Source organism: Culex quinquefasciatus, chromosome 3, assembly GCF_015732765.1.
Source record: "Culex quinquefasciatus strain JHB chromosome 3, VPISU_Cqui_1.0_pri_paternal, whole genome shotgun sequence".
Taxonomy (NCBI): domain Eukaryota; kingdom Metazoa; phylum Arthropoda; class Insecta; order Diptera; family Culicidae; genus Culex; species Culex quinquefasciatus.
Genome location: NC_051863.1, coordinates 13,694,963 through 13,722,394, shown reverse-complemented (window position 1 = coordinate 13,722,394; position 27,432 = coordinate 13,694,963). Strand labels below are relative to the sequence as shown.

The 27,432-nt window shown below is 37.7% G+C and overlaps 4 protein-coding genes and 1 long non-coding RNA gene across 5 annotated transcripts in view; 2 read left to right on the top strand and 3 right to left on the bottom strand.

Annotated features, from left to right (window-relative positions):
- Positions 1–5,257, top strand: part of LOC6049016 — a 63,226-nt gene extending 57,969 nt beyond the window's left edge. Inside the window, exon 5 of the mRNA XM_038259800.1 lies at positions 4,323–5,257. Coding sequence (XP_038115728.1) covers positions 4,323–4,948 — 626 coding nt within the window. The 3' untranslated portion in view covers positions 4,949–5,257. The remainder of the gene's footprint in view (positions 1–4,322) is intronic.
- A 3,825-nt stretch (positions 5,258–9,082) lies between these two features.
- On the bottom strand, positions 9,083–9,445 carry LOC119768762. Its single transcript, XR_005278214.1, has 2 exons — positions 9,308–9,445; positions 9,083–9,233 (listed from the first exon to the last, which is right to left on the bottom strand). It is a non-coding gene; the product is annotated as an uncharacterized LOC119768762 (long non-coding RNA).
- A 327-nt stretch (positions 9,446–9,772) lies between these two features.
- On the top strand, positions 9,773–24,724 carry LOC6049017 (toll-like receptor 6). The gene is made up of 2 exons (XM_038259799.1): positions 9,773–10,309; positions 22,914–24,724. Exons 1-2 carry the CDS (start codon positions 10,296–10,298, stop codon positions 24,634–24,636), a joined length of 1,737 nt encoding a protein of 578 aa, XP_038115727.1. The 5' UTR covers positions 9,773–10,295; the 3' UTR covers positions 24,637–24,724.
- LOC6049018 (serine protease gd) lies at positions 16,656–18,796 on the bottom strand. Its single transcript, XM_001865813.2, has 3 exons — positions 18,088–18,796; positions 17,676–18,031; positions 16,656–17,619 (listed from the first exon to the last, which is right to left on the bottom strand). Exons 1-3 carry the CDS (start codon positions 18,325–18,327, stop codon positions 16,812–16,814), a joined length of 1,404 nt encoding a protein of 467 aa, XP_001865848.2. The 5' UTR covers positions 18,328–18,796; the 3' UTR covers positions 16,656–16,811.
- LOC6049015 (serine protease gd) lies at positions 20,821–22,907 on the bottom strand. Its single transcript, XM_001865812.2, has 3 exons — positions 22,130–22,907; positions 21,718–22,067; positions 20,821–21,657 (listed from the first exon to the last, which is right to left on the bottom strand). Exons 1-3 carry the CDS (start codon positions 22,379–22,381, stop codon positions 20,871–20,873), a joined length of 1,389 nt encoding a protein of 462 aa, XP_001865847.2. The 5' UTR covers positions 22,382–22,907; the 3' UTR covers positions 20,821–20,870.
- Positions 24,725–27,432: the final 2,708 nt, after the last annotated feature.

The following is a 27,432-nucleotide window of genomic DNA, read 5'->3' as shown; positions in this document are numbered from 1 at the left end:
CGTTCGAAGCACCGGAAAGGCAAAGCAGAAATTTATGGTTTCAATTCCCTTAAATTCTAGCAAATTTTTATAAAAACTTTCAATTGTTTTAATGTTAACAACTAATTTGAGACCTAAGGGCTTTTGTTAATTTGATTGATCGCACAAAAATCTGTAATAGAAAAGTATCCACCGGTAGATGCTTTGGTGGATTTTTGACAGTTCGAATTATTTCAAGAATATCTACCGCGGTTAACCAAATCAAATTAACAAAAGCCCTGGGATGAGGTGTCCGGGTTTCGAAGCGTACGGGAATTCAAAACATGACGTTATGTTGCTGTATTTTCATGACTTGAGTTGCATTGCTAATTTGATTTGGTTAACCGCGGTAGATTTTCTTAAAATAATTGGAACTATCAAAAATTCACCAAAGCATCTACCTGTGGATACTTTTCTACCACAGTTTTTGGTGTGATCAATGTGGTACAGTCAGGCCCCGGTTTTACACGCCTCGGTTTTGCACTGCCCCAGTTTTGATTCGTACAGCTGCCTCGGTTAAGCAGGTTAAGCACGGCCCAGTGCTTTACTAAAGCACAGAGCTTATGGGATTTTGGCTACATGGGAGACATTGGCTTTAAACGTATGAAAAATCATGTAAACATAAAAAATATATAGTATTTTGGAATCGGGATGATGTCAGCTTTCCATAAAAATTATAATTTCATGAAAATTTTCACAAAAATACGTATTTTTCCTGTATTTGAAAATGCAATGTTTCTCGTTTGCAAAATTATTGTTATTGCAATATGGATATCAAATGGCTGGAATTTTTTCATACATTTCGAATGTAAAAACATTTTTTTAAAAACACTCAAAATTTTCACAAATCTACGTATTTTCGAAAAAAAATACTCAAAATTTCAGTTTTTAAAATATGGGTATCAAATGATCGGGATTTTTTCATACATTTCAAATGTAATAACAACGTATTTTGAAAACAATAAAAATTACAAAACTACGTATTTTCGAAAAAATACTCAAAATTTCAGTATTTACAATATGGGTATCAAACGATTAGGATTTTTTCATACATTTCATAATTTTTTTTTGAAAATACCCTAAATTTTCACGAAGCTTCGTATTTTCGAAAAAATACTCAAAATTTCAGTTTTACAATATGGTAATAAAACGATCTGGATTTTTTCATACATTTCGAATGTAATAACATTTTTTTTTTGAAAATAATTAAAACTTTCACAAAACATGCATGCATGAAAAAAATTCCGATCGTTCGATACCCATATTGTTAAAACTGAAATTTTGAGCTTTTTTTCAAAAATACGTAGTTTTGTGAAAATGTTGAGTATTTTCAAAAAATGTTGTTATTATATTCGAAATGTATGAAAAAATTCTGATCGTTTGATACCCATATTGTAAAAAGTTAAATTTTAGGTATTTTTTTCAAAAAAACGTAGTTTTGTGAAAATTTAGGCTATTTTCAAAAAATATTTTTATTACATTCGAAATGTATGAAAAATCCTGATCTTTTGAAACTGAAATTTTGGGTATTTTTCCGAAAAACGTAAATTTGGGAAAATTTTGAGTATTTTCTTAAAATGTTGTTATTACATCCAAAATGTATGAAAAAACCTGATCATTTGATACCCATATTGCAATAACAATATATTTTTGGATTCTTTAGAGAAAAAAATGCATTTTCGAAATACAGAAAAATACGTATTTTTGTGAAAATTTTCATGAAATAATTATTTTGATGGATACCTGACATCATCCCGATTTCAAAACACTATGATTTTTTGATGTTTGCATGAATTTTCGTACGATTAAAGCCAATATCTCCCATATAGCCAAAATCCCATAAGCTCTGTGCCTCGGTTATGCACGCCTCGGTTTTGCATCCCCCATATGCGGTCCCGCCCGTGTGGATCAATCGGACCGCGCACTGGACTCACAATCCAGAGGCCGCCGGTTCGAATCCCGCGGCGGGTGCTCTAAAATTCTTTGTGTAAATATGGGTATTCGGCGCCGTCGCTCCGTGCCATACTTTCATACACTTAGGAGCCCAGGGCGGCGAAGTCCTTGTAGATAAAAGGAAGACACTAGTGGTTGGTACTAGCAATGGTGGCCGACAGCTATAAAGTCAACTTCGTTTTCGTTATATGCGGTGCTAAACCGAGGCATGACTGTAGATGCTTTGGTGGATTTTTGACAGTTCGAATTATTTAATAAAATCCACCGCGGCTAACAAAAATCAAATTAACAATACAACTTTAGTTTTTCCAGTTTTGATATTATGGCAATTAAAAAAAAGTTTGAAATCTGGTAAATTTGGTTTGAAACTTGTTTGATTAGAGGTATTGATTAAATGTGTAATTTAAAGTCTTTCGAGGCATTTTCAAAATAATTTGATAGATATGTAGGGGAGAGTGGGGAGACTTGATCCCAAGCCTGTATCTCGTCAGCATGTGGGTAAAAAAATTAGCTTTGTTCTAGAAAGTTGTGCGAAATTGACTAAAACTCATTGTAGAAAACAAGGAAAAAAAAATTAAAAAAAGTTTGGATTGAGTTACACACATTTTTCTAAGAAGTGCTGCAAAAAACTTCCAAGAGATCTTTTTTCTTTGTTTTGATAAGTATAGAAAACACTCAAAAATTATTCAAAAAAATATTTTTTATGCATGAATTGTTTGATAAACATATCAACTCCAAAACCCTTACGCATTTGACGTTAAATTTATCGTCATACTATTTTTACAATCAATTGTTTAAAAAAGTGCGTTAAGGGAGACTTGATCCCTGCATTTTTACAGTCACTGGAATCAGCCTCAAGATTAAATAATTTGGCTGGGTTTTCGTACATAGTTTCCTTTAGTATAGTTGTACATAACTAACTGCAGTTTGAACCATTTTTCAAAAGTTTTGTAAACAAAAATTACCAGCTTTTGTAAACATGCTTAATTTTGGTCTAAAAAAGAAAATTTTAAGTTTTTTAATATTTTACATGCTAAACTTGTTATATTTTGAACACAAACGTACAGGCACGGACGAACGGACATGACACGGGGTTCCAAAAGGTGAAGCAGGTTTTCTTTTACTTCTTCTTGGCAAAAACTAGCGCAAGCGAGATCGCTTATGTCAAAATCTTCGCGCCACGTGGTTTAAAACGTAAACAAAGCCAGCTGATGAAGCAAACTCATGGGCATTTTTTGAAATGGTCGTATGAATTTATATTAAAAATACCATTTCTATAATTTTTTCGGCAATCTCTAAAACATGATAAATTACATAGAATCATAAAGACAAACTTAATGCCAAAAAAACTGTTTCTAGCACCATACTAATGCTAAATGTTTTAATTAATTATTGCATAAGACATTTTGAGAAATCATGATTAATCGCGCGATGCTACTTCGACAACTTGAATGGAGATGGCGCAAGTGATAGTTTGCTTCAGAAATTTGAAGAAAATTTGTTCCTGGTGTCATGTCCGTTCGTCCGTGGTACAGGTTTAATGTGAAATTGCTGTATCTTAAAGAAAATTAAATGTTTGGATGAATAAGAAACATTTTGCTTAAGATTTCTTCAAAATGTTGAAAGGGGGATCAAATTACCCCCGACATTTTGAAAATGCCGGTTTAAAATATTTTTTTAAAAAGCTTGGCATTATTCGAAGAGTTTATCTGATGAAATATCCTTATCAGCCAAACATAGTTGAATGTTTAAGCTTTCAATTCATGCAAAAAGATCATAGTTTTGTAAGAAATTGACAGAGTTATGTGCGATACAAAAAAGGGGATCAAGTCTCCCCACTCTCCCCTACATAAATTTGTTGACTTGTCTGTCTGACTTGACTTGACTTGTCTGAATAAATATTCTTGAAAAATGAAAAAAAAATCATTAAAAAAAAGTTGTTTACTCCTCCGAATTATGTCAATGTCGGGATAAAGTTTGTTTTTTTTATTTTTTAATATTATCGGATAAATACACCGTGCAAAAGTTAGCAAATGAAGAACACGTGCAAGATCTCTTTTGCCAATTTAATTATTCACAAAGTCATCTTAAATTTTAGACTAAATAGGGGTTTCGGTAATTTTATGTAAACAATAAGTGTCTACAGTTTTATGTTAAGCTCCTGAAAATGATTATTACGCACGGCGTGACTTTTAACATGTAGAGTTGTGAAAACTAATCGTTAAAATTTATCAAGTTTAAAAACAGGCTACTCAACAAAAACATTCTGGAAAACGTTTAAAGAATAATATTAACATAAATTCCTCTGAAAAACATAATAAAAAAGATAAAAAAAATTCCTCCTCTTCCAGACTTACAATGCACCAACTGCGTGATCCAGTGGAAGTACATTGCCGGCAACAACTGGGGCGTCTGCCCGGACGGGAACGGTGCCGTCGGATGCGGCCCACAGGAGGAGTTCCGCGCCTGTGCGGACGTGTCCGTGGGCGATACCAACGACAACCGCACGCCGCTGCGCCCAGGCCAACGGCCATCCCCAACGCGAGTTCCACCGTCCAAACCCGAGTCCGGAACGGCGTCGAACGCGGACGAGTCCGAAGGCGAAGAGACCACCGAGGTTCCACCGGTCAAGTACATGGGACCGCTGGTCTCGATTCTGTCGCTTTTTCTGGTCCTATGTGGATTTGCTGCGCTCTATATTTACCACTATCATGGGCTTCGGATAAAGGCACTGATGCGTTGGAACCGGGACAAAAATCAGAAGAACGCCAGCCACCACCTGGAGACGAGCTCGCAAAGTTCGGCGGATTCTGTCAGCCTGCCACCGGTTCCACCGCCCCGGACCAAGCGCCTCTCGCAGCAGATTCGTGACATCGAGGCGGAAGAGTCGAGCATCCTCACCGGAAGCACTAAATCGCCCAAACTCACCATTCCGGATCTGGTCGACGCGAGCAGCAAATCGGAACGGGCTCAGTGATTCAATCCCCAGAACGAAATGTTTTGTTTTATTTATTTTATAATGTATAGATTAGCGAAAATGCAAGCAACTAGTGGTGACTAGCGCCAACACTGACTGATGATATCACACAAAAATAAAACACGAAACAAAAAAAAATGGTTGGAAAGACAGTATTTGGTTCCGCAGATTCACGCAGAGACACGTGCGAGTAATACAAAAATACTATCGAAAAAAAATGTGGCTCTTAGGCTTGGGTCGTCACGACACGTGAGGGCCAGATCTAAGCAAAATAAGCGAAATAAAGTAAACGTGATAGAGAGAATAAAACAAGTGCGCCTTTGTGTATGCAACAGAGAAATTTCCAGTGCGAGAGGGGTGTGAACCAAGAAGTTGGACTCTGACTGATGAGTGTTTAGTATTTAGTTACTCTTAGGGGAAAGTGGGGCAAGTGTAACAAGCTAAGGAAATGCTCGTTATAACCCATTAAAAAGTTAAAAAATCTGTCGGATTTTATTATAATCATCTTTTTCTAGGTCTTGACTAAGACTTTGTAAGAAACAGTTTTTAAAAAATCCAGTTTTTTAATGTAAAAAAATGATTTTAAAATTTTTGATTTTCCGTACGTTCTACTCAGCTAGTGGGGCAAGACGAACAATGCATGAAAAAACATGTTAATTTGCTAACAATTGAACTGTAATCACTTAGATACATCAGATTAGAATGTATTTGAAAGGTTTCTTCCATTTTTAGATAAAATAATAATATTTTACTAAGAATTTTATCGTTTTTACGAAAAAAAATATTACTTAGATGATAAATAGTAAATTTTCATATTATCACTTTATTTTGTATGGAAATTTTTTTTAACAATTGTTTATCAATTTTTAAGTACTATCAAGTATTTATTTCCCAATATAAAATGTTGTTGCAGCAATTCGCATTTTTTTTCCATACTAAAAACCCATATGGTACACTTGCCCCACCTGAACAAGATTTTTTAAAAGCTCTCAACAAAAATAACCAAAAGTTAAATCATACTTCGTAATAGGTGCATGTCATTGGTAGGGACACTACTGATCTAGGAAAAATAGCATTTTGATAAAATGAGCTTTAAAACGAATCCTAAGCCTTATTTTGCAATTTCCAAATATTATAAGAAAACAAACTTCACTAAATCGCATGCCCCGTGGCGTTTACGTCGTTTTGGCGGTTATGTGGTAGTAGAATCAGCTAATTGCATTGCTAGCAACAATTCCTCATGCTGGAAATAATCCAAATGGTAAAAATTACTGCCGTACGAGCAATTGTTCCTCTTGCCCCATATGATCGTCTTGCCCCACCTTCCCCTATATCAATGCTGAGTTTTTTTTGTGGGCATTCTCACCATCAATGGGTTTTCGTTCACTTTTGCTATTTTTTTTACGTTTATTAACAACGTCAACCTATTGCATATCTAAGTTCCAAAAGCAAAACTGTTTTTAATACTTGGGTGATAATGAAAATATGAGTAGAAGAGAAAAAATGAATTATTGAAGCACACATTTGAAATTGAATTATTCATAAACCTCACTCCTATACAAACATTTTTCAACATTGAAAACTGGATCATTAGTTGCTGTGATATTTGGCAAATTAGGGGCTGTTTGGGTGAGACTTAGACATTTATCTTTTCTTTTTTTATCCGCTGTATTTCTAATCCGTAAACGTTTTAGTTGTAATTCAACTTCATCGACGCAATTTATGAACATTTTTGTAGAGTTTTTTTTTTCGATATCGTGCGGAGGAGAGCACGGGCAATCGCGATCGCCGCGGCTAGTTACAGCTCGAGACTCGCGGCGAGAACTGGAGAGAGAGAAATATTTCTCGCGAGAGCGAGAATCCCAACACTGCCAAAAACACATTTTTTACAAAAAAAAACGTAACTCAGCGGCTCAAAAGTTGTGGTATTTTGTCTAAAACATGAAACATATCAAAAATAAAAGTACTGATTTTGAAAATAATCATTGTTGAAAAAAAAGTTAATTTAAAAATCGGCCCTTTTCTCGTGCATCTTTTTTATTTTAAAGTTCTCATCAAAACCTACAATTTTGCCAAAAAAAAAAATACTGATTTTGAAAATTAATCTTTGTTAAATAAAGTTAATTTAAAAATCTGCCATTTTTTCGTGCATTTTAAAGTTCTTATCAAAACCTGCAAATTTTATCAAATCGATTAGAAAATTCAGATTTTCGAATAGTTACCTACAATTTTTGGTATGGATAGCTGCCGAAATTGCCAAAAAAAATGCCAAATCATTTGCATACTATGATACAAATAATTAAAAGAAAAAAACCTTAGAGATATTTACAGCAAATTTACTCTACACAGTAAAAATTTTTGTAAATTTGAAAGTTTTGATATTACCTCTTTTATGTAATTTTACCTCAATTTAAACTGAAAAAGCGACATTACACTAGAAAAGTGGTAAAATTACACGTTTTTAGAGGTAAAATTACCCATTTTTCTGATATAAAAAATGTGCCTCTTCAAAGATTTTTTTAACTGTGTAAAATATGTCTAGAATGTGTGAACATGTTTCAAAGAGCGAGGTCCCACTTCATCACAATTTCATGTTATAAAATTCCACATATTTACAAATGTCTACCCACTGCGACATTAGCATGAATTGAGGAAGAAAAAACACATTTCTTAAGAATCACCTTATCCTGAATCACAAAAATGGCTCTTTAAACATCAAGCTTAAAGATAGAGCTTTGCACCCTTCAGCCAAGTTGCTCAGAATGGCGTTTCCTACAACTGTTGGGATTCCACTTAGTTTTATTTCAATGTCTGTAAAAAGTATTTTAAAATTTAAATATATTTATTTACAGTTATGGGAATCCATCAGAAATTGTGTTTTTAAGTATTTAAAGACTAACATAATAATTTTCGGTCGATAGTGCTACAAAAAAAAAATATCAATTTAATGATGTTTTGAAAAAGTCTGTGCACCTCAAAAATGTCTGCTCATCTCAAAATAAGAACCACCCTAGTGTCCACCATACCTAAAGTTGAACTTGCTTTGCGTTTCTTCGGGGTTTTAAAAGTTGAAATGTTATCCATAAACCATATTATTAAGGACACTTCGGGGACAAATAGTTTTTTTTTGTGTGGACAACAGCGATGTAATGATCATCATCATCAAAAGAAAATCATTGGACGTTCATCAAGAGAAAAAATCCGAAGGGAGTATGGCTCTTCTCTCTCGCGCACGAAAGATCGGTAAAAAGAATCTAAAAAAATCATCATCTTGATTATTCGGCGGAATATCTTTTTCACTACTACACTAGCAAGTGTAACGGCACACGTCGAAATATGACCTGTCACATTTTGTAGATGGGCAATGTGTGTAAACAATGTGAAATAAATATTTTTAAGTGGCGCTGACAAGGAAATTTACAAAAAATCATCAGCAGATTGATTTTTTTGGAGAAGTTCGGGAGCGATTTTCTTCTCCGTGATCTGCCTCCTCTCTCTTTCGCGGGTGAAGAAAGTTCGCAAGCGAAATTGATTTTTTTTGCGATTATTCCATCCCTGGTGGACAATAAGGCTTTCTAGTCAAAAATTTACCAACACATTCAAATTATGTTTACATGACAGCTGAGAATTTGTTTGCTTCAGATGTGATCTCTCTATCTAGCAATAGTTTTTTTTTGTCAGGCGACTTCCAGCTGGTTTTTTTGACTAACCGCTCGATATGTCAGCCAACATATTTCGTAGGGCTGTGACAGTTCGAGCTCGATCATTGTTTGCAGAAATTATATTTTGATTTTTTTCATTCAATGGGCCTAGAAAGCCTTATTGTCCATAAACCACGTGAACACACCCTCACGGTGTCTGAAAATGTGTTCACGGGGTTTATGGATTATCCCTTACAAGAATAATTTTGAAATTTTAAGAATCAGTATGAGAAACCTACTGGAGCAAAATAACAAGCTCATATTAGCTCAATCTTCATCGCCCTGGTAACCGTGCGGGCTAAGGCGCAGTCTTTTCCGTGTAAGCTGAGGTTTAATCCCGCACGTTTATTTTTTTGTGTGTAGCTAAATTGTTCATTTAGCGTGTAATATTAAATTACTTTTCTTACGAAGGGCTGTTTTGTTGTTTGTGTGATTCAGACATTTTAAAACGAAGTTCATTTTTATACCAGGTACTGTAACAGTTTACAAACTCCTGTTTTAATCACCACCCATAACCATACCAGGAACTCGCCAACCTTACGCCGTATCACCCTAGTCCGGCAGGTCGCAGTTATTCGCGCGCCCTAAATGCAAAACACAACACTATTTCGTTATCAAAACTACGTGTACTTATTTTGGCAAACAGTTTCACACCTACCCCGCTGCTGCTTAGTTACTTGTCTGTACAGGTAAAACAAAACAAAAAATCAAAGCTGTTGTTATTTACGGTACGATTAGCTTCCGAGCAGATTGGTCTGCGCGTCTTGGCGAAGAATCACGTACGACACCGACGACGTCGAGCTCACCTTTTGCGCACAGTTGTGAGTCCATCCCTCTCCATAATGTTGATTATTTTAGGGGTTGTTATCCAAACCGCGCTGATCGTCAATCGATCGCTCCTGATTTGAAGTGCGCAATGAACTACGAGGGATGCTCGAAAAGCTTTATTCTAAAGTGTCGTGCGGGATGCCTACCTTGGGGGGTTTCTCCGTTACAGCTGGAACTTAGGTTGCATAACGTTGGGCGTTTTAGTGTTAACTTGCTTGGGCATCCCTATGCCGCCGTCGAACGATGATAAAACGTTTGTTTCACGATAGTCCAGTATATTTGTTCAGAACGCCCGGTAAGGCACGATCAGTGCCGTTCTGCTGGCCCAACAGTGTGGCGCCGCGTCCAGTCGTCGAGAACCTGGCCACCTGAGCGGTCGCGATCGTCGGTCATCCGTGGGAAATCCGTGTGTGTGTGTATGTTGTAGAGTCCGGTAGTGCAGTCAAGTTACGTCAGTCATCGATATCTGAGGGAAACACTGTGCGGTTGTTTCAGGGAATTAGTAGCAGGCAAACCGCGACGCAGCCAGCTCGTGTGCATCATCAGCTACTCTTCTCACGTTGAGTTGGAAATCACCTGCCGCCAATCGTTGCGCATTATCATTCTACAGCTGCAGTGAAAAGTGTGGTCCATGTTTGTTTTTCTGCCGTGGAGAGACAAACAGAAAGCTTGGCGTGATATCAAACCGGCAACTGGTGTGGATCGTGAACTCTTCACAAGTGGGCATTGGTGATCTATGTCGCTCCAGATCACCGGTTGAGAACACGCGAGGGTGGATTGAGCATCCAGCGGACCAGCCGTACCGAAGAACCTCAGGAATGCATCGAACCAGGTATGAAGATCCGCCGACGTGAGGTGAATAATTAATGTGTATCACTGTGGTAGGGTAATGACGCAGAATTAGCTCTATCGCGCCCGTAGAATCTTCCCTCTGGTACAGTAGCACGCCGGTCGTACGACACACTGTAAACGAAATATGTGTGAATCCCCACAAATTCAACCAGCGATGTTCTACCGTAGTCTGGGGACGATCGCTGGCGATGACGATGACGCCCAACTAGTCAGTCAGTCAGTCGGTTGGTCGGTACTTAGTTGATGACTATAAAATATTAGTTTCAGCTGGTCGACCTTGACCACGCGCTGGGCTCGGGAGTGTGTGCAGAGAGATGAGCTTTTTTTGTCATGTCGGGCGAAAACAGATGCAAAACAGGAAGTGGTCGGCGGGCATTAGCTGGGAAAGTCGGAACTGGAGAGTTGCGAATCTCTTTTCCGTATCATGGTTGACATACTAGTGATGCAGTTGGTGGGGTTATTCAAAGATTATTTTGGGAATTTTCTGTACACGCGATAATGATTTTGCAAATTTGTTTAAACTTTTAGATCTTTGAAACAAACAGACCAAATGAAGCGAGACACTGAGCAATCATAAAAACCTGACATCAGCTGATGACGAGAGCAGAACCTTTATTTTTCTTAGCAGGCTCATCAGAAATTTACTTTTATCTTTATTTGGTACGATAAAATAGTTGTAAAAGGCAGTAAAAAAGAAGATGAATTTAACATAAATGACATAACCGGTATCGCAATAAAATATGCAGCGTCTAATTAAATGTAGATGTAATTAGATTTGATATCAACACTATTGTGATTCCCGTTTGTTGTGAGCGATTCCCGATTTGTGAGTACGGTGATTGATCATCAAGTTAAGCTGCGTCAGTGGAAAACATTACACATAAGACATCTTGTGTAATGTCAGGTCGCCGAGGGTCATTTCGCCGAGGGTCATTTCGCCGAATGTCGTTTCGCCGAATGGGACGTTTCGCCGAAAAGGAAAAAAAATGAAAAAAATATATGAAAAGGACAAAAAAATATTAAACTATTAAACTTACTCCAAAAAAAAATCAAGATAACTCAGCGGAACAGTTGTCAATAAATAAGACTACTTTGTTTATGCAAACTTTTGCGACAAAATGAAAAATCATATAAAAATAAAAAGTATGAAAACGAATTTATCATAATCTAATTTGATTTGGCAAAAAAAACTTTTCATAGAATCATCAATAGTATTGTTTTTTTGTGCTTTCACATACTTTTTAAAAAAGAGCAGTTGTTTTGATGGTTTTAAGTATAGTTGTCAGTCTAGATCAGAACATGTTTGGAAAAACATCAATTCTTTGAGACATCTTTATCTATGTAAACATTTTTGTTTGTGTTTTTCCATTCTTTAAAACATGAGCAGTTCTTATCATAGTATTTAATTCGAAATTTTATGACTTCAACAAAAAAGTTTCTGGAAATTGTCTACTCTTTTTTTTAATAATGTTGTGCTTCCACATTCTTTTAAAAAAGAGGAGTTCTTTTGATGGTTTTTAATGCGAAGTTAACTTTCTTGATCATGTTTTTGAATTTCTTTAAAACATGAGCAGTTCTTTAAAAAATCTGACTTCAATGTACATGGCTGTGGAAAAATTATCCACTGTTTTAAAATATTTTTTTTTGTTTCACTCTTTTTCAAACAAATAATTTTGAATATTTTCCGTGAATTTATGCAGCAGTTTTTTAAACAAAAAAAAAAGAGCATAAACAACAACAAAAAAACTAAAAAAGAGCATTTTTAAAATACCTGAAATTAAAAACACTTTCTTTTAAATAGCGTAAGAGACCATCTCTCAACCATTTATACAATGTCGAAATCTTAACCATAAAACAACCCACACACAACCCCCTCAGCGTCTACGTGATTTTTGGATGACCCCCAAACAGTACCTAAAAATCGGCAAAATGTCCATTCGGCGAAATGTACCAGATCCGTTTCGAAGGTTATTTTGTAAATTTTTCCCTTCCCCTGCTCAATTCGTTCTCCCATTGTATCAGTAAACTCTGGGTCGAATCGGTACTTCAGTCTCAATAGGGACAGCAGTTTTAGAGCACTTAATGCTTTTAAATTTGGAAATAGATGTACCCATTTTGTTGGTCTGAGCCTGTTCTGACCAACCAGAACAATCAAAATATTGTGCTCCAACATAATTTAAACTGCTGTCCCAATTCGCCCCATGTGTCCCGATTGTCCCCAGTTTACGGTACCTCGCTTGAATTAGACAGCTGTAGAAAAGTACCCCAAATCTCAGCTTTGGTTAATTACTGCACCACTATTTTAACCATTATTATTTTCCACGAAAACATTACTTCTCTCTGTTCTTGTTTCAAGTTTCGAATTTAAATTCGGGAGAAAACAAATTAATAAAAAATATATTTCAAATTTCAAGTTTGTTTTTCTTTTTGACGGAAAGTATCACAAAATGCTTTATACATCATTACAGTTATGCTACTATCTACAATTAGCAAAAAATCAAAGAATTTATGATATAGTCTTTGACCGATCTGTGCTCCAAAAACTCTTTATTTGATACAAAATATATAAATATCCATTCCTCATTCCTCATTTTGAACTTGTGGCTGACGGAGCTGTTTTATCTGGAGAAAGCCCGGTGTAATAATTATAGAATATATTCCGAAAACACCCAAACCCCGATGGTTTGACATCAACTGTAGCCAAACGAACGGGGTCACTTTTTAGTTTGATACCCCTTTTACACGGAGTTCACACAAATTACCAAACGTTTGTTTTGATAGTGTGCGTGAGCGCCCTGTAAAAAATGACAGTTCGTCACCTTTTAGTTTGACTTTGACCAACCAACGTGGTACAAACTTAAAAAAGTGTCAAACGAAAAAGTGATCAACCACCGGGGATTGAGTGTAGCTTACAATCGATTTTAAAAATTTGTACTAATAAAGATTCAGCTTTAGTCTTAATTATTTTTCTTGCCCCCTAATTTTTAGGGTTTTTAAATGTTTTTTTTTTTTTTAAGGAAGATTCGGACAAAAACTAGAACTTAAATTTGCTTAATTAGAAACAAATTTCAGCCATCATTAGAAACAAAATATGGTTACGTATTTTTAGTCGATATTAGCTTATTACCTTATTATTTTATTAAAATTTTTCTGTTTAATTTTCAAAAATTCAAATTGAACATTTTCACAAATTTTCAAAATATGTATAGCATTGAAAACAAAAACAATAAAAAAAAGCATTTTATTTTTTTAAGCTGAATGAAGTTTTGAAACTGAAAAAAAATATCGTATGATATAACATCATGTCTTTGAGTTTTTGTTTTCTTTTCACATAAGCAGATAATTTGCATTAGTATGATAAGGCCGATGCAAATATTTAAAAAAGTTTTTGTCCCTCGGCCCTGGCCGAGGTCAAGGGGGGAGCAAAAAATAAAAAAAAATAAAAATTTAAATAACAAGCCATAGTCTTCACATTTCAATGAAAAAAGTGTTTTAAAATGCATTTTACACTAGTTCAGTTGTTTTGCAATCATTAGTTTTCAAAAAATCTAAGATCTGACAAAAACAAAAATTGTATCGAAAAAAAAGATTTTGCATCGAAAATTTTCAAAAAATCATAAGATTTTTTTAATAAACCCAAACATGCTAAATATAATTTTAAACGCAGAAGAATGTATTTTAATTTGATTTCAGCTGGTTGCACTTGAATTTTCATTGAAATTTTGAAGTTTATTGTAAAAATATTTTTTTTTGCCCCCTGATTTTTCGGGCCATTTTTGAAGGGGGGGGTGACAAAAACTTTTAAAAATATTTGTACCAGCCTAATGATTGTATGGAAAAAAAAATAAAGGTGTCCAAATTTAGTGCGCACAGCAACTTTTCAGTTCCTTTTGGGGTACTAAACAATTTCCTGAGGTTTGGGAACGATTGGTTAATTCTTCACTTTGCGTATAGCGATTCAATTCATTTTTTGGATTTTCATATGTCAGAAACCCACGTTTCATGCTATAGTGAAACCGGATGCATATTCGGATGCTCTGGAAGGTGCTCTACAACTTTTCCGAAGCGAGTATGGTGCTAACTTGTTCCTATAAAATGATGCAGCTTGCATCACGTTTTAGGCGAGTTTTGAGGACGCTGTAAAGCAACTCTCTACGAAATCGGCCGACTTCGACCATTTTTATTTTTTGTATTTTTTTTTTTTATTTGACTCAAACTTTGTGGGGGCCGATTTTCAATTTTAATACATGACAAATTCGTGAAATTTTCTGATCTTTTCGAAAAAAATATTTTGATTTTTTTTTAATCAAGACTAGCATTTTAAATGGGCGTAATATTCAATGTTTGGTCCATTTAAAATTTTAGTCTTGATTTAAAAATTTTCAAAATTATTTTTTTCGAAAAGATCGGAAAATTTCACGAATGTTTCATGTGTTAACATTGATAATCGGAGAGAAATATCGAGATATCGTCATTAGAAAATGGTGCGTTATTTTGGTGAGATTAAGAAAACTTCAATTTTCGTGTTTCTTTTTCTTAAAGCGGCTCTATCTCAGCAACCCGAGGTCCAATCTTCAATGTCTCTTATACAATTTTACAGCAAATTTTCTGAATTTTTCAAAAAAAAATATTTTTAGAAGTGGTCACTTATGGTTACTATTTTTAAAAAATGAAAAACTGCAAATATTTCGCTAAAATCAAACATTCGGTGGCGATATCTTGAAAACGGAGCCCTTTAACAAACAATCTGTAAAGTACTTTTCGATTGCAAATTCAATTTTGCATTAAAAAATAATGTCAAACTTGTTTTTGCATGAAACTTCGATTTTTTTTTCCAAAAATCACTATTTTTCAAAAATTCATAACTCGGCGACAGATTTTTTGACCATGTTTCTCTATGGCTCAAAAGTTGCGGATTATTTGTCCCCTAAAACATATCAAAAAATCTCGAAAATCAAAAAATACTTATTTTGGGAAATTGAGTTTTAGTGAAAAAAAAGTTGATTAAAAAATCTGCAATTTTTTTTCCGTGTACCTATTTTTTCTCAAAAGTCCTCAACAATACCTACAACTTTGCCAAAGACACCAAATTGATCAGAAAATTAACTCAAAAGTTACAGCTGTTTGAATATTTACATACCATTTTTGTATGGACAGCAGCCAAAATTGTATGGAGACTTGTATGGGTGAACCAATGACGCAAAATAGCTTATTTGGTCATAGGGAAGGCCCCCACAAAGTTTGAGCCAAATCAAAAAATACCAAAAAAAACCATTTTCGGTTTTTGGTAGAGAATTGCTCTGTATCTTCTTTCAGGAGCAAATTAGCACCATACTCTCTTTGAGAAAATTGTAGAGCACCTTCCAGAGCATCCGAATATGATTCGATTTTGATTAAGTGTGAAATGTGTATTTTTTGAATATCAAAATTTAAAAAATGATTTTTCTCAGACAGATTTATACGGAAAATTGAAGCGCTTTGCGCATAGCGAGGACTAAACCAATCGTTCTCAAACTTTGGAGGGTTGTTTAGTACCCCAAAAGGAACTGAAAAATTACTGTGCTGGAAAATCGATTTTGTTATTACACCCTAATGTAGTAGGCAGATTCCCAAAAGAGAAAGCTTTTGTGCATCGACCGTCATCCCTCATACAGTGCAGGCAATTCCGAAAAACGCTTTTTGAATAAAATTGTATGTCAATCATCCATGTTTTATGTAAATATACCGTTCAAAACAAAAAAAAATATTAAAAAATGTTACTTTTTGATAAAAGTGTTGAAAGTTCTACTTTTCAGCACTGAAATGGATGCCTGAGTTCTTTTCAGGAGTGCATTTTTTTACAAAATAATGAAACTCGTGTTTCATTATGCTGTTTGAAATTGTACGAAATTTTTGTGAAATTTTCAGGAAAATTCCATAATTGTGGGCATAGAAATAACATCTCACAATTATAAAACAATATGAACAATATAAAGCAAAATGACAACAGTGTTATGCTGTCTGGTATTATTAAATATTTTGAAGTATTTTGTTAAAACAGATGTTCTTTTACTAAAAATATTGAAAAGAATGGGCTAAACAAGGTCCTAAAAATAGTAGGGTAAAAGATATAGTTTCATTTTGAATCCTATGAATAAACTACCACAAAAGTGTTCCGAGTTCGTGGGAAGACTGTGTCTAATATTTTTCTTTATCCAGGAAGTTATCGATTTTTTTCACTTTCCTTTAACATTTTATTTTATTTTTTTTCAATGAACTTTTGTAATGTTAATTTGCACCTTTTTGTGCAATCGACCTTTTTTCTCTTTAAGTCAAATATCCCCCTTTTTGGCTTCAGTAAGCAAGTTTATTCTGTAAAGCTAATTTCATTCGGTTTAAAGTTAATTCTATTTTAACCTTATAAAGTAAATTTTTCATAAACACGAACAAACACTGTTATTTCACAATCACTTGATAGCTTCAAATGGTTTCAGAAACCCCTCTCAACCAAAGTTAGGAATCTCAATGGTATCTCTCAACCAAAACCGGAACGGCGCAATGTCGGTGTAAATTCCGTACTTTTTGATGTCACACTTCAACGTATCATGCTCAACCCTCCCCCGCGATACCAACCCCCGCAAATAGTAATGATCACCTCGGCGCATCACGAATCCCGACCCCGAATCACCGTTGCAAGGTCCCGCACCAAGCCCGTCGGCACAGAAGATCTTCGTATTGTGGGAGTACGTCCGGCCCAAATTTTCACTACACTGCCGCTTGCTGACGATCCGCGCCCGGAAGTAATTTGGAATTACGGTGGTGCCCTTCTCGGTAACGCCCCAACCCGCAACCAGACCATCCATGTTGACCACCTTATCCAGGCTGTCGTCGCCTTTCCAGAGGCAAATTGGAAGTATGTACGGGGTGTAGACGAGGGTTTTAACCAGGCGTATCACGGCAATGTCGGCTTCGTTCAGCGAATCTTCATCGATGTACGCCGGATGTGGGAAGATCTGCTTCACGTTGGAGAACACGGCCGTTTCCTCGAAAAAGTTGTCAATGTTGTGGATTCCGACCGCCGTGAGCAATCGCTCCGGCCGGATCAGCTCATCCGCCAGGAAGACACAGTGCCCAGCGGTTACGAGATGACGCGGGTTGATGATTGTGGCGCCACAGATGTAGATCGGCTTTTCGCCCCGGTGCGGACTTCTGTAGTAGATTGCCGCTATCCAGGGGAACTGTCCCGGCTCGCAACGCTTCCCGTTGATTGCCAACGAAACGGAAATATCGGTCACTGCCTTGCCACAAACCCTGAAGAGACGACCTCTGTTGAACTCATCTTAATAACCTGAGAGAATAAAACTCACCTATTATTGACTGGAAGCGTCACTGGAGTCTGTTGAATCCTCGTAAGAGCATCAAACTGATTCGACACGGTTCCGATTTGCGGAACCTGACGCTCCCCGTTGATGACCCGTTGGGTAACGATGCTCGCCGTTTTGAACTTGATCTGCAGGGTGTGCGCCAAGCGGACCGTGGTCACCAACCGACCCTGGGCACGATACCCACTGCAAATGATCTTGTCGTTCAGTTTGATCATCTTCATCGATGGAATTACATCTCTCCGTGGGAAGTTTATCCGGTACTGAGCCGGCAGTCCCTTCAGGATGTCTTTGCCCGTTTGTTCACGCGTTTTGATCAGCGCTATGGAACCGTAGTTGTTCTGCAAAGTAGATTATCTTCAGGACTATTCCCAACCTAATTTGACTCGTTACTCACTTTCGTCAGTTCGGCTGCAATCGAAAGTTCCACATTGAGCTTGGCCACATCGCCGACGCGAAGATCCGGAATTTCGACGTAGCCAAATATTTCCCTCGAAGACGGATCCAGCTGATAGGTGAAGATGTTCGGACATGGTGACTGCAGGTACTGACCGTTGACTCCCAGTCCTAGAAGGCCCAAAATGTGCACACATAAGCTCACTATAGAAACTTCTAGATCGAATCCTTTGTGCTTCATTTTTGAAAATCTCAAATATCATACGTTGTGCGTGCAACGCCGGACCGTGCCAGACTAGACTTGCTAGAAACTAAAACCTTCCGCCAAAGTTAGTATTCCAAAAACTTTACCCGAAAACTGGTTTTGGCAGTCCCACGGGTGTTGGACTGTATAAATTACGGTTTCTGCATAGTTTGCGGAGGAAAATTATGTTTTTCTTAACAAATGTGGTCAACGGATTTGGTCTATCAAACTATACCCAATCAAAGTGCGAAAATTTGAATACTCTCAGCAAAGTCAACGAATTTTATTTCCTGAAGGAAAGGTCAAATGATAAAGATGTTTTTGATTGACTTTGAAGAATCTTTGAGAGATGGTTTTGTATTTTTTTTACTTGAAAAGTTGTGAGTCAGAGGTTGGGGTACATAATAAAATAATTTATTGATTTTTCAATTTAAATCATGACACTAAAATTCCTTTAAATGCTGAATCTGGCTCCACCAGTTCTATAAAATCAAGTTTTTTTTTTCAATGTTATTTTAAGATTCGTGAGTGAAGTTGATCTTTAATTTTTTTTATCTTTAAAATGCATTGGAAAGAAGAACTCTTTAAATTTCAGAAAATTTATGGATTGGAAGTTTTACTTGTTTCATGTGACTTTAACAATGTTTAAAAAAAATGACATTTTTTTAGGGGTCAACTTTGGCCGTGTTTTTTACTAACTTTCCCTGTATTTTAAGTAAAATGAAGTATGTAGTAATTTTTATATTGCCCCAGACTATGCCTATACGATTTTTTAAACAATTTAAATGATGATGGTGAAAATTTATCGCAGAAAATGTGAAAAACAAGCAAAAAATTATTAGATAGGAAAAATGTAATGATAGAAGGTGTTAGAATAGGCTAAATACTACCAAAAACAAACATAAACTAAACAAGATAAATGCAAATTATAATACTTAAAATGAAACAAGAAAAACATAAATCAAGAAAAGCAAAGTTTTTCGTAGAACAATAATTGCTCAAAATGACCTCCTAAACACGGGAAAAATAAAAATTTTCGTAAAAAAATTGGGCTGTAGAGGATTAATAAACTCTTTCCATTTATTACGTAAAATTACCTGAGGAATCTGATCAGACATTGTCAAAACGACATTTTAAAGATTCATACAACCTTTTTCAAATGTTAGGCTGGATTTAATTTTTTAAATTTTTTTTCTGTGAAAAATCAACTAATCATTTGCGTCCAAAAAAGCTTAAAACGAGTAAAATGGCTAGGAGTTAAGATTTTTTGAAAACTGTGATTTTCACGAAAATCTACGAAAATGGAAATTTTTCGGCCACCCTAAAACGGTATAGGACATTCTAATGAACGAACAAAAAATACGGGTCTAGTTATTTCACCTAGAAAACCCCCAGAACGATTTTTAGACCGATTCGAGCACTTTTGTTTAAATGAAATCAAGCCGTAATGTTAAAGGTTTCCAAATATATGCCCACCCGACCCTGTTATGTTGAATTCACGGCTTGTAACCGTTTTTGGGGGAATTATGACTGAGCGCTTCGCTCACTTCACAACGTCAACCTGACTATTATATTCTCGTTTCAAAATTTTCATTTTTAGAACACCTTAGAATCCCCATGACTCCAGGCAGTTTCAACATTAGCACAGAGCATGTGAGATTGATATTCCAACGAAATTCAGATCACCTTTTCCACGACTGCATTCAAATCATTGCTGTAACCACGCATCCTCGGACGAACAGAAAAGAGAGCGAGAGAGAGAGAGAGAGAGAGAGAGAGAGAGAGAGAGAGAGAGAGAGAGAGAGAGAGAGCGAGAGAGAGAGAGAAATACAGCATGTGCCTTGCGGCAGTTTGAGTGCCGACCACGATTTCATTTGTTTCAACTTCGTGTGCGTTCACTAACGGTCACTTCGAAAAGACGATCATGGCAGGCGCTTTTTGTATGCATTCAAGTTTCGTTGACATTGATGAAGACTTACTGAAGGCACTTTCAAAGTCGCTAAGGTTCAGCTGATGAGCATTCCCCGTTTAAGCACTGTTTTGGACAAAATACAGTAGTTGTTCGGTAACTGGGCGCTCGATAACTGCCCAGTTAAAAAGCAGACAAACGACAAAAACAAACCGAAATGACCAAGGGGTTAATGGATGCAAAAATCATTTTCAAAAAATGCAAAAACTTGTTCAAAACATTTATTTAATTTCAAGTCACAATTGAAGAAATATGAATAGTAAGCATTGTAAATAAATTTAAGTAACTTTTATTTTAATCATTCAGCAGAAAAACATTATGCATCGGTGGTCCCCTTGTAATTTTTCGTTTAGCCCAGTTAGCAAGTAGCATTCGCTGACTGGGCCACGTTCAACGGTTATAAGTACTGTATATTCTATTTCTGTAGTACACACTGTAGTACAAATTTCTACTTTGAGATTTCTATTTAAATCAGATTTTTTTCGAAATAAAACAAAATAAAAGCAATATCGATTAGTGGAAATAATTTATTGACGATTTTTTAGTCTATTCATCATTCTGAAATTCAACATTACCCAATGATGGTCCTCAGCCAAAACCGATACGGCGCAATATCGGTATAAATTCCATAACTCCTGATATTACACTGCAGCGTGCTGCCGTCCACCTGCCCCTTGGACACCAACCCACGCAAGTAGTACCGATCACCTTGCCACACCACCATCCCACTGCCGGAATCTCCGGTGCACGGGTTCGCACCCATTCCGTCGGCGCAGAACACCTTATTGTTCAGGGCCCGTCGCGTAACGGCACTGCATTGACCGCGGGACACTATCCGAGCTTGGAAAAAGCGCGGACTGCCGGAGGTTCCCTGCTCCGTAAGACCCCATCCGGCAACCACTCCGACCAGGTTGACGGCGCGGTCCAGGTTGTCGTCACCCTTCCACAGACAGATTGGGACGATGAAGGGCGTGTAGGGAAGGGTTTTCGCTAGTTTTAGGACGGCCACGTCCGCCTCGTTCTGGACGTCACTTTCCACGTAATTTGGGTGAGGGATTACAGATTGGACCCGGGAGAAGACGGCATCTTCGTCGAAAAAGTTGTCAATGTTGTGCATTCCGGCGGCCACCAGAAGTCGATGTGGTTTGATCAGTTCATCCGCCAGAAACACACAATGACCGGCGGTTAGAACGTGGTTGGCGGTTATGATGGTACTTGCGCAGATGTAGATTGGCTTCTCTCCTCGAACCAAATTTGCGATGAAAATTGGGGCAATCCATGGAAATTGACCCTTCGATGCACGTTTTCCGTTTGTTGACAGGGGGATTGTGAAATTAACAATCTTTTTCCCACAAATGCTGAAAGGTAACGACACAAATTAACACCTATGAACAAACCTTTGACCGACCAACGATTACTCATTATTAAACGGCAGCGGAGCGTGCATCTGTTGAACCTTGGGCAATAGATCAAACTGTTTCACAGCTGGCTTCACCTTTGTCGATCGATCAATAACCCGCAGGGTTTCGACACTGCTGGGCGATTTAAGCTTAGTCTTCAGGACATGCGCCAACCGGATCGCGGTCAAAACCCTTCCCTGGGCGCGTGTCCCGTTGCAGACTGACTTTCCGTTGACGCTGATCGATTTCACCGTTGGAATGATGTCCTTTCTCGGGAAAACAATCTTGTACTGCGCTGGCAGTCCCTTCTGGATATCCTTGCCGGTTTCTTCGCGAGTTTTGATCAGTGCCAGCGAGCCGAAATTATTCTACAAAAAAAGAAACAAACATTTTTACTACAAATTCAATTTGAGAACAAAATCGCACTTACGGCAGCCACCTGGGCAGCTATCGACAGCTCAACGTCCACTTTCGCAACACTACCCACGCGTAGATTTGGGATCTCGATGTATCCGTAGATCTGCTGGCTGGTCGGATCCAGCTGGTAGGTGAAAATATTCGGACAGGGCGATTGCAGCAATTGGCCGGAGATGGCACAAAACCAGAATAGCAGTGCAACTATTGTCTTCACAGTGTGGAAATGAGCGCTTGGAACGAATTTTGGAACGGCCATGCTGATCATCTTCTACACTTAAACAGAACTAAAACGATTGAGCTGCACGACTGAATTGTGGGCAAAACCAAGCCACGAACAGGTTTGACTCGAATTTGAATATCAAAACGGTCCCGCAGAGGGGATCTCGTGAGATCTTCAACGATGTAGAAACCGTTAGCTAAACTTTTAAAATATTGAAAAATATTAAAATATTGAATTTAACCTTCAACTAATTAGACGATAGCACATCAGGATCAATAAATCAAACAAGGCGTAAATCCTCATTATTCGCCCGTTTGAGATGGCTTTGTTAAGTGCCCAACCCCCCTACATTGAATTCAAATCAAAAAGTCACGTCCCGATCATCACTCGCTGTCATGTGCTGTGTATTGCAGCACACCTGGAAAGTTTGAACACGTCGTCCATACCGGGCCCACAACTGGCCATGTAATCACTGGGCACGTGTTAGAATTTTCTACGAAGCAACAAACTTTTCCACCCATATCGTACTACCGCAATGTATTCTACAATGTTGTTTTTGTGTCTCTTCCGGTTCCAGGTTACGGGTTTTTGCGGCGTTGCTGTCGCTGCTGACGATCGGGACGTGGTGGCACGTGCGCGCAGACGAGTGCGTAGGATCGAAGAGCGATCGCCACAGGACGTGGATGGAACAGTTCCGGGCGACTTCGCACAACTGGGACGGCATCCTGACCGAGGATGCACTGCACCTGATGGACAACAAAACCGAGGTGGATCTGTCCCGGCAGGGCTACCGGGAGGTCCACTGGCATTTGAGCAGCATCGTTGGGGACGGGTACGAAATCTACGAGCTGGATCTTTCCTACAACAACATTGAAGCGTTGAACGAACTGACGTTCTTGAAGTTCTACTCGCTGGAAATGCTGAATCTGTCGTACAATCGAATCATGAGCGTGGGTAATTTGACGTTCGGATCGCTGATACGGCTAATGGACCTGGATCTGTCGTACAACCTGATACATTCCATCGAGAGGGAAGCTTTCAATCGACTGTATGCGCTGGAATCGCTGAATCTGCGGGAGAATTGTCTGATCACGATAAATGAACATCAGTTTCACTTTAACGATCACCTGTCGTCTCTGCTAATGGATCACAACCAGATATCGTTCCTCCCGTCAGCCATTTTCGATTCACTCTCGATGGTGGAGGAAGTGTTTGAAATTGACCTATCATTCAACAACCTGCGTAAAATGCCCTACATCGAGGCCAAAGAAATTGGGCTGCTAAAGGTTGACAACAACCACATCAACATTCTGTTCGTCAATCGAACATACAACGTACGAGCGCTGGAAGCGCATCACAATGACATCCAGGATGCCGATTTGTTCCAGTTTGGCTCCGCTGAACACATCGACCTGTCGCACAACCATTTGGACAACATTGTTGGTCTTCATGAAATGGGTCAGCTCGAGTATCTGGATCTTTCATCCAACAACGTTTCCAAGTTCGACTACAACCTCAAATATTCCATCCAGAACATTCCAACCCTCGCTACACTCCGCCTGCAAAACTGCAGTCTCAACGAACACAACATGGAAGGTCTACTCAAATCCGACTCCGTCCTAAACCTTGACCTGTCCCAGAACGATTTCGTCCGACTCAACATTTCCCACCTCTCGAAACTAAAAACCCTCCAGTACATGAGCCTAAACTTCAACTACCTGCAAGAACTGATCGACTACGAACACATGTCCCACAACTTCCCGTACCTCGAAATGATATCCCTGTCCTTCAATCGCTGGAACTGCTCCTACTTCGACAAGCTCTACGCGTATCTCAACAGCACCCACATTACGACCACCACCGACCCACGGGACTGCTACATCAACGGCAGCCACGTGGCCGACTCGGACATCAACGAAAACTTCGAGCCCGAGTACACGCTGAACCAGGTCAAGCGCGACATGAACGTGGTCAAGAACCTGGGCCGCAGCATGACGTACTTTATGTACGGCCTGTACTACAACATGCGTGGCCTCAACAACCACACCCAGTTCCTGCTGCTCCGGAGTGACCGCAAGATCCAGGCCATGCAGGCGGAAATGGGCCACCTAGTCGGCATGGTAGCCTTCCTGGTGGCCATCTTTGCCGTTGTCCTGCTGCTGGCGCTCGCCTTCGGGCTGCATTTGGGCTACAAAAAGTGGCGCCGAAATCAGTCGGTGAAGGTCGTCACGTACAGCAAGCGGGGCAACGAGTTCAGCAACGGCGTTACCGTCAACGAAGTCATCAGCGATAATGTCTGACGTGTCGCGAAACATGTACCAAAATGTAAAGAATTTCCTAGTTTTAAACTGTAACTGTATATTGGAATAAACTTAATCTTAAATTTAATTCTGCATGATCAATGGATGACAGCACGAGAAGCCTAACGCGAGGCGTATTTTATTTTTTCCCGACGAGTGTAATCAAAAACGATGCAAAGCTCACATGATAGCAACTAATAAATTTAAACAGATTCAGTAGTTACACGCGTGAGAACAGAATAATAATCGATTGTGATCAATTTAATCATCACACTTGATTCGTTAAGGTTGCAGCAGAAAGTGTGGAAGCATTTTTGTTTCTTCCAAGATATTCAAAATCATTGAAAATCACTGTTTTGCCTTCCTCACCTCAATGAGGAAAGGCTATAAAATCACTCGAAAAATGAACTTCTTTATTTGATCTCGTAGACCCACCTTCGCGTATACCTATCGGCAAAAAACACATATTTTTTCAAAAAAAAACTTTATAATTTTAAAAGAAACAAAGGTCTAATCCTTAATTGATAAAAAAAGTTTTTGCGGCATTTCATAAAAATCAAATAGTAGTTTATGTGTTGAAAAAAGCAAGTTTTGCAACGAGTTCCACACAACATTTTTTCTAATTCCGAAAAATAGCCTTTGAGTGGAATTATAGGTCAAATGTTCATGTATTTTGTCAATAAACCGTTAAAATAAAAACAAATGTTTAAAAGTATTAATGTTGGAAACAAGTGCTGAAAAGTTCAACTTTTCAGCATCCATTTCAGTGCTGAAAAATAGAACTTTTAAGCATTTATTTTGAAAAGTGTTACACTCAACCCCCGGTGGTTGGTCACTTTTTCGTTTGACACTTTTTTAGTCATTTTTTACACGGCGCTAACGCACACTATCAAAACACACGTTTGATAGTGAGTGTGAACTCCGTGTAAAAGAGGTATCAAACTAAAAAGTGATCCCGTTCGTTTGACAACAGTCGGTGTCAAACCATCGGAGTTTGGGTGTAGTAATCCAGCTGCGTGTAAAATGCCTGGGTGTAAACAAAATGGTGCATTATTTTATGAAATTCTATGTAATATTACACACTAAAAAATGTAGCAGTATGGCTACCAAACATACCTGACCGGAATTTCAAGCTCATATATGCGTTTATCCTTTCTGCTCTTCATCGGTTTGTTGGCCGAGCGGGCTAAGGCGCCTGTCCTTACTGATGATGCTGGGTTTGAATCTCGTCGGTTGCAACTTTTTTTCGTGTTTACAAAAATTGTACATGCAGTGCGTAATATTAACCCTCCATCGCCCATGGTTGCACCAGAGCACCACTAATTTTTCACTTCAAATTTAAATTTCTCGAACACTAATTAATAACATGATCTCATTCTCACGGATAGTGTTATTTAAGATGTTTATTGCCTACAATTCAAATTCCATCCAATTTGGTCAATTGAGTAGAAAATGGCAAGGAAAATCGTAAAAAATCTCGATTTTGTTCTGGGCGGGAAGGGGTTAAATATATTTGTTGACGAAGGTAATGTGCATGCTTTTGCATGCACTTTACCAAACGTTTTTTTTTTTTTTTTGCTGTGTATCTTTTAATGGCTTTTTAACAGTTCTATTCATTCAACAAAAAAGCAACAAAATAATAAATATATTGAGAAAAACAAAGTTGAAACAGCTGTCCTAATTGGGTACTAAAGTCCTATGTCAATTTTTATGTACAACGGTAAAAAACACGATTAAAAACCATTTCTGATCACTTTTTTTCCTTTTAATACAAAATTTTTTTTTGACAAGACAACATTTTTTCGATGGATCAACTATGGTCCCCTTGGAACGAGCTGTCAAGTAGGAGCTTTTCTGTCAAGAAGGACCGCGAGGTTAATTTTTCAAAATTGATTTAAAAATCCATTTTAAACTCTTTGTGCTCGTACAAAGGGTCATTGTACTCAGAAAAATAAGCTTTATCGCTGTAAACAATAATATCAGCAATCTAAGCTCCATTTTAGGACCCAATTCAACGATTTGCCCTGTTTAAATTGATAGCTCTGACGGTTGGTGCGAGGAATATTATAATGCTAGCAAAAAATAAATCATTATCAAACAAATTAAATTATTTTTTATTATTAAACCGTTAATTAGATTAATTAGTAAATAGACATAATAACACAGCTGGACATTTTTGAAATCTATGTCAGTAAAAGCTTTAGTTTTGTCAAGTTATGTTAGATTTGGGCGCCCTTCACACGCTCCAATCAAAAGAATTGACTTTTTAAAAGTGAATATCCGGCGAAATAAAATAAAATTATGATTTTCGGGAAAAAATGCTATAAAATCATTTTAATCAATCATGCGCACACAGGTGTATGTATGCGCTATGAAGGTTAAATATTTAACGTTTATGTTAGTTTTGATAAACTTTTAATAAACTAAAATAGAGAAATAAACGGAAACTATGATGTTGATGTATGTATGATGACCATTTAATATTCTCAGTATCATCGTAGCTGATTAAAAATCAAAATGATTCAGAAAACTATAGTATTTTTGACATTCTCCGGGAACTACCACTCCTTCCGTGACCCCCATAACCACGCATGACTCCAAGGGAAACGACCAATCGTTCGCAAGAAAGCTAGGATTTCCCCAGCTAGCTGGACATTTTCTGCACTTTTATTGTCCCAACCAAACAGGTTTGGTCTCGGCTCATCAATCTATCGCGCGCGCCAACTTAAGTCGCACGACGACGGCGCCTCACTAAGCCATCTAGGATCGGATCGAAAATCGCCGGAGAGTGAGAGC

Bases quoted from the DNA above. Each gene is read 5' to 3' on its own strand.
- LOC6049018 (XM_001865813.2), bottom strand. From the start codon at position 18,327: ATGAAGCACAAAGGATTCGATCTAGAAGTTTCTATAGTGAGCTTATGT. The intron at 18,032-18,087 runs GTGAGTAACGAG...TCTACTTTGCAG, and splicing joins TTGCAGCCGAACTGACGAAA to AACAACTACGGTTCCATAGC. The intron at 17,620-17,675 runs GTGAGTTTTATT...TCGTCTCTTCAG, and splicing joins ACGCTTCCAGTCAATAATAG to GGTTTGTGGCAAGGCAGTGA.
- LOC6049015 (XM_001865812.2), bottom strand. From the start codon at position 22,381: ATGATCAGCATGGCCGTTCCAAAATTCGTTCCAAGCGCTCATTTCCAC. The intron at 22,068-22,129 runs GTAAGTGCGATT...CTTTTTTTGTAG, and splicing joins TAGCTGCCCAGGTGGCTGCC to AATAATTTCGGCTCGCTGGC. The intron at 21,658-21,717 runs GTAATCGTTGGT...GTTACCTTTCAG, and splicing joins CCGCTGCCGTTTAATAATGA to CATTTGTGGGAAAAAGATTG.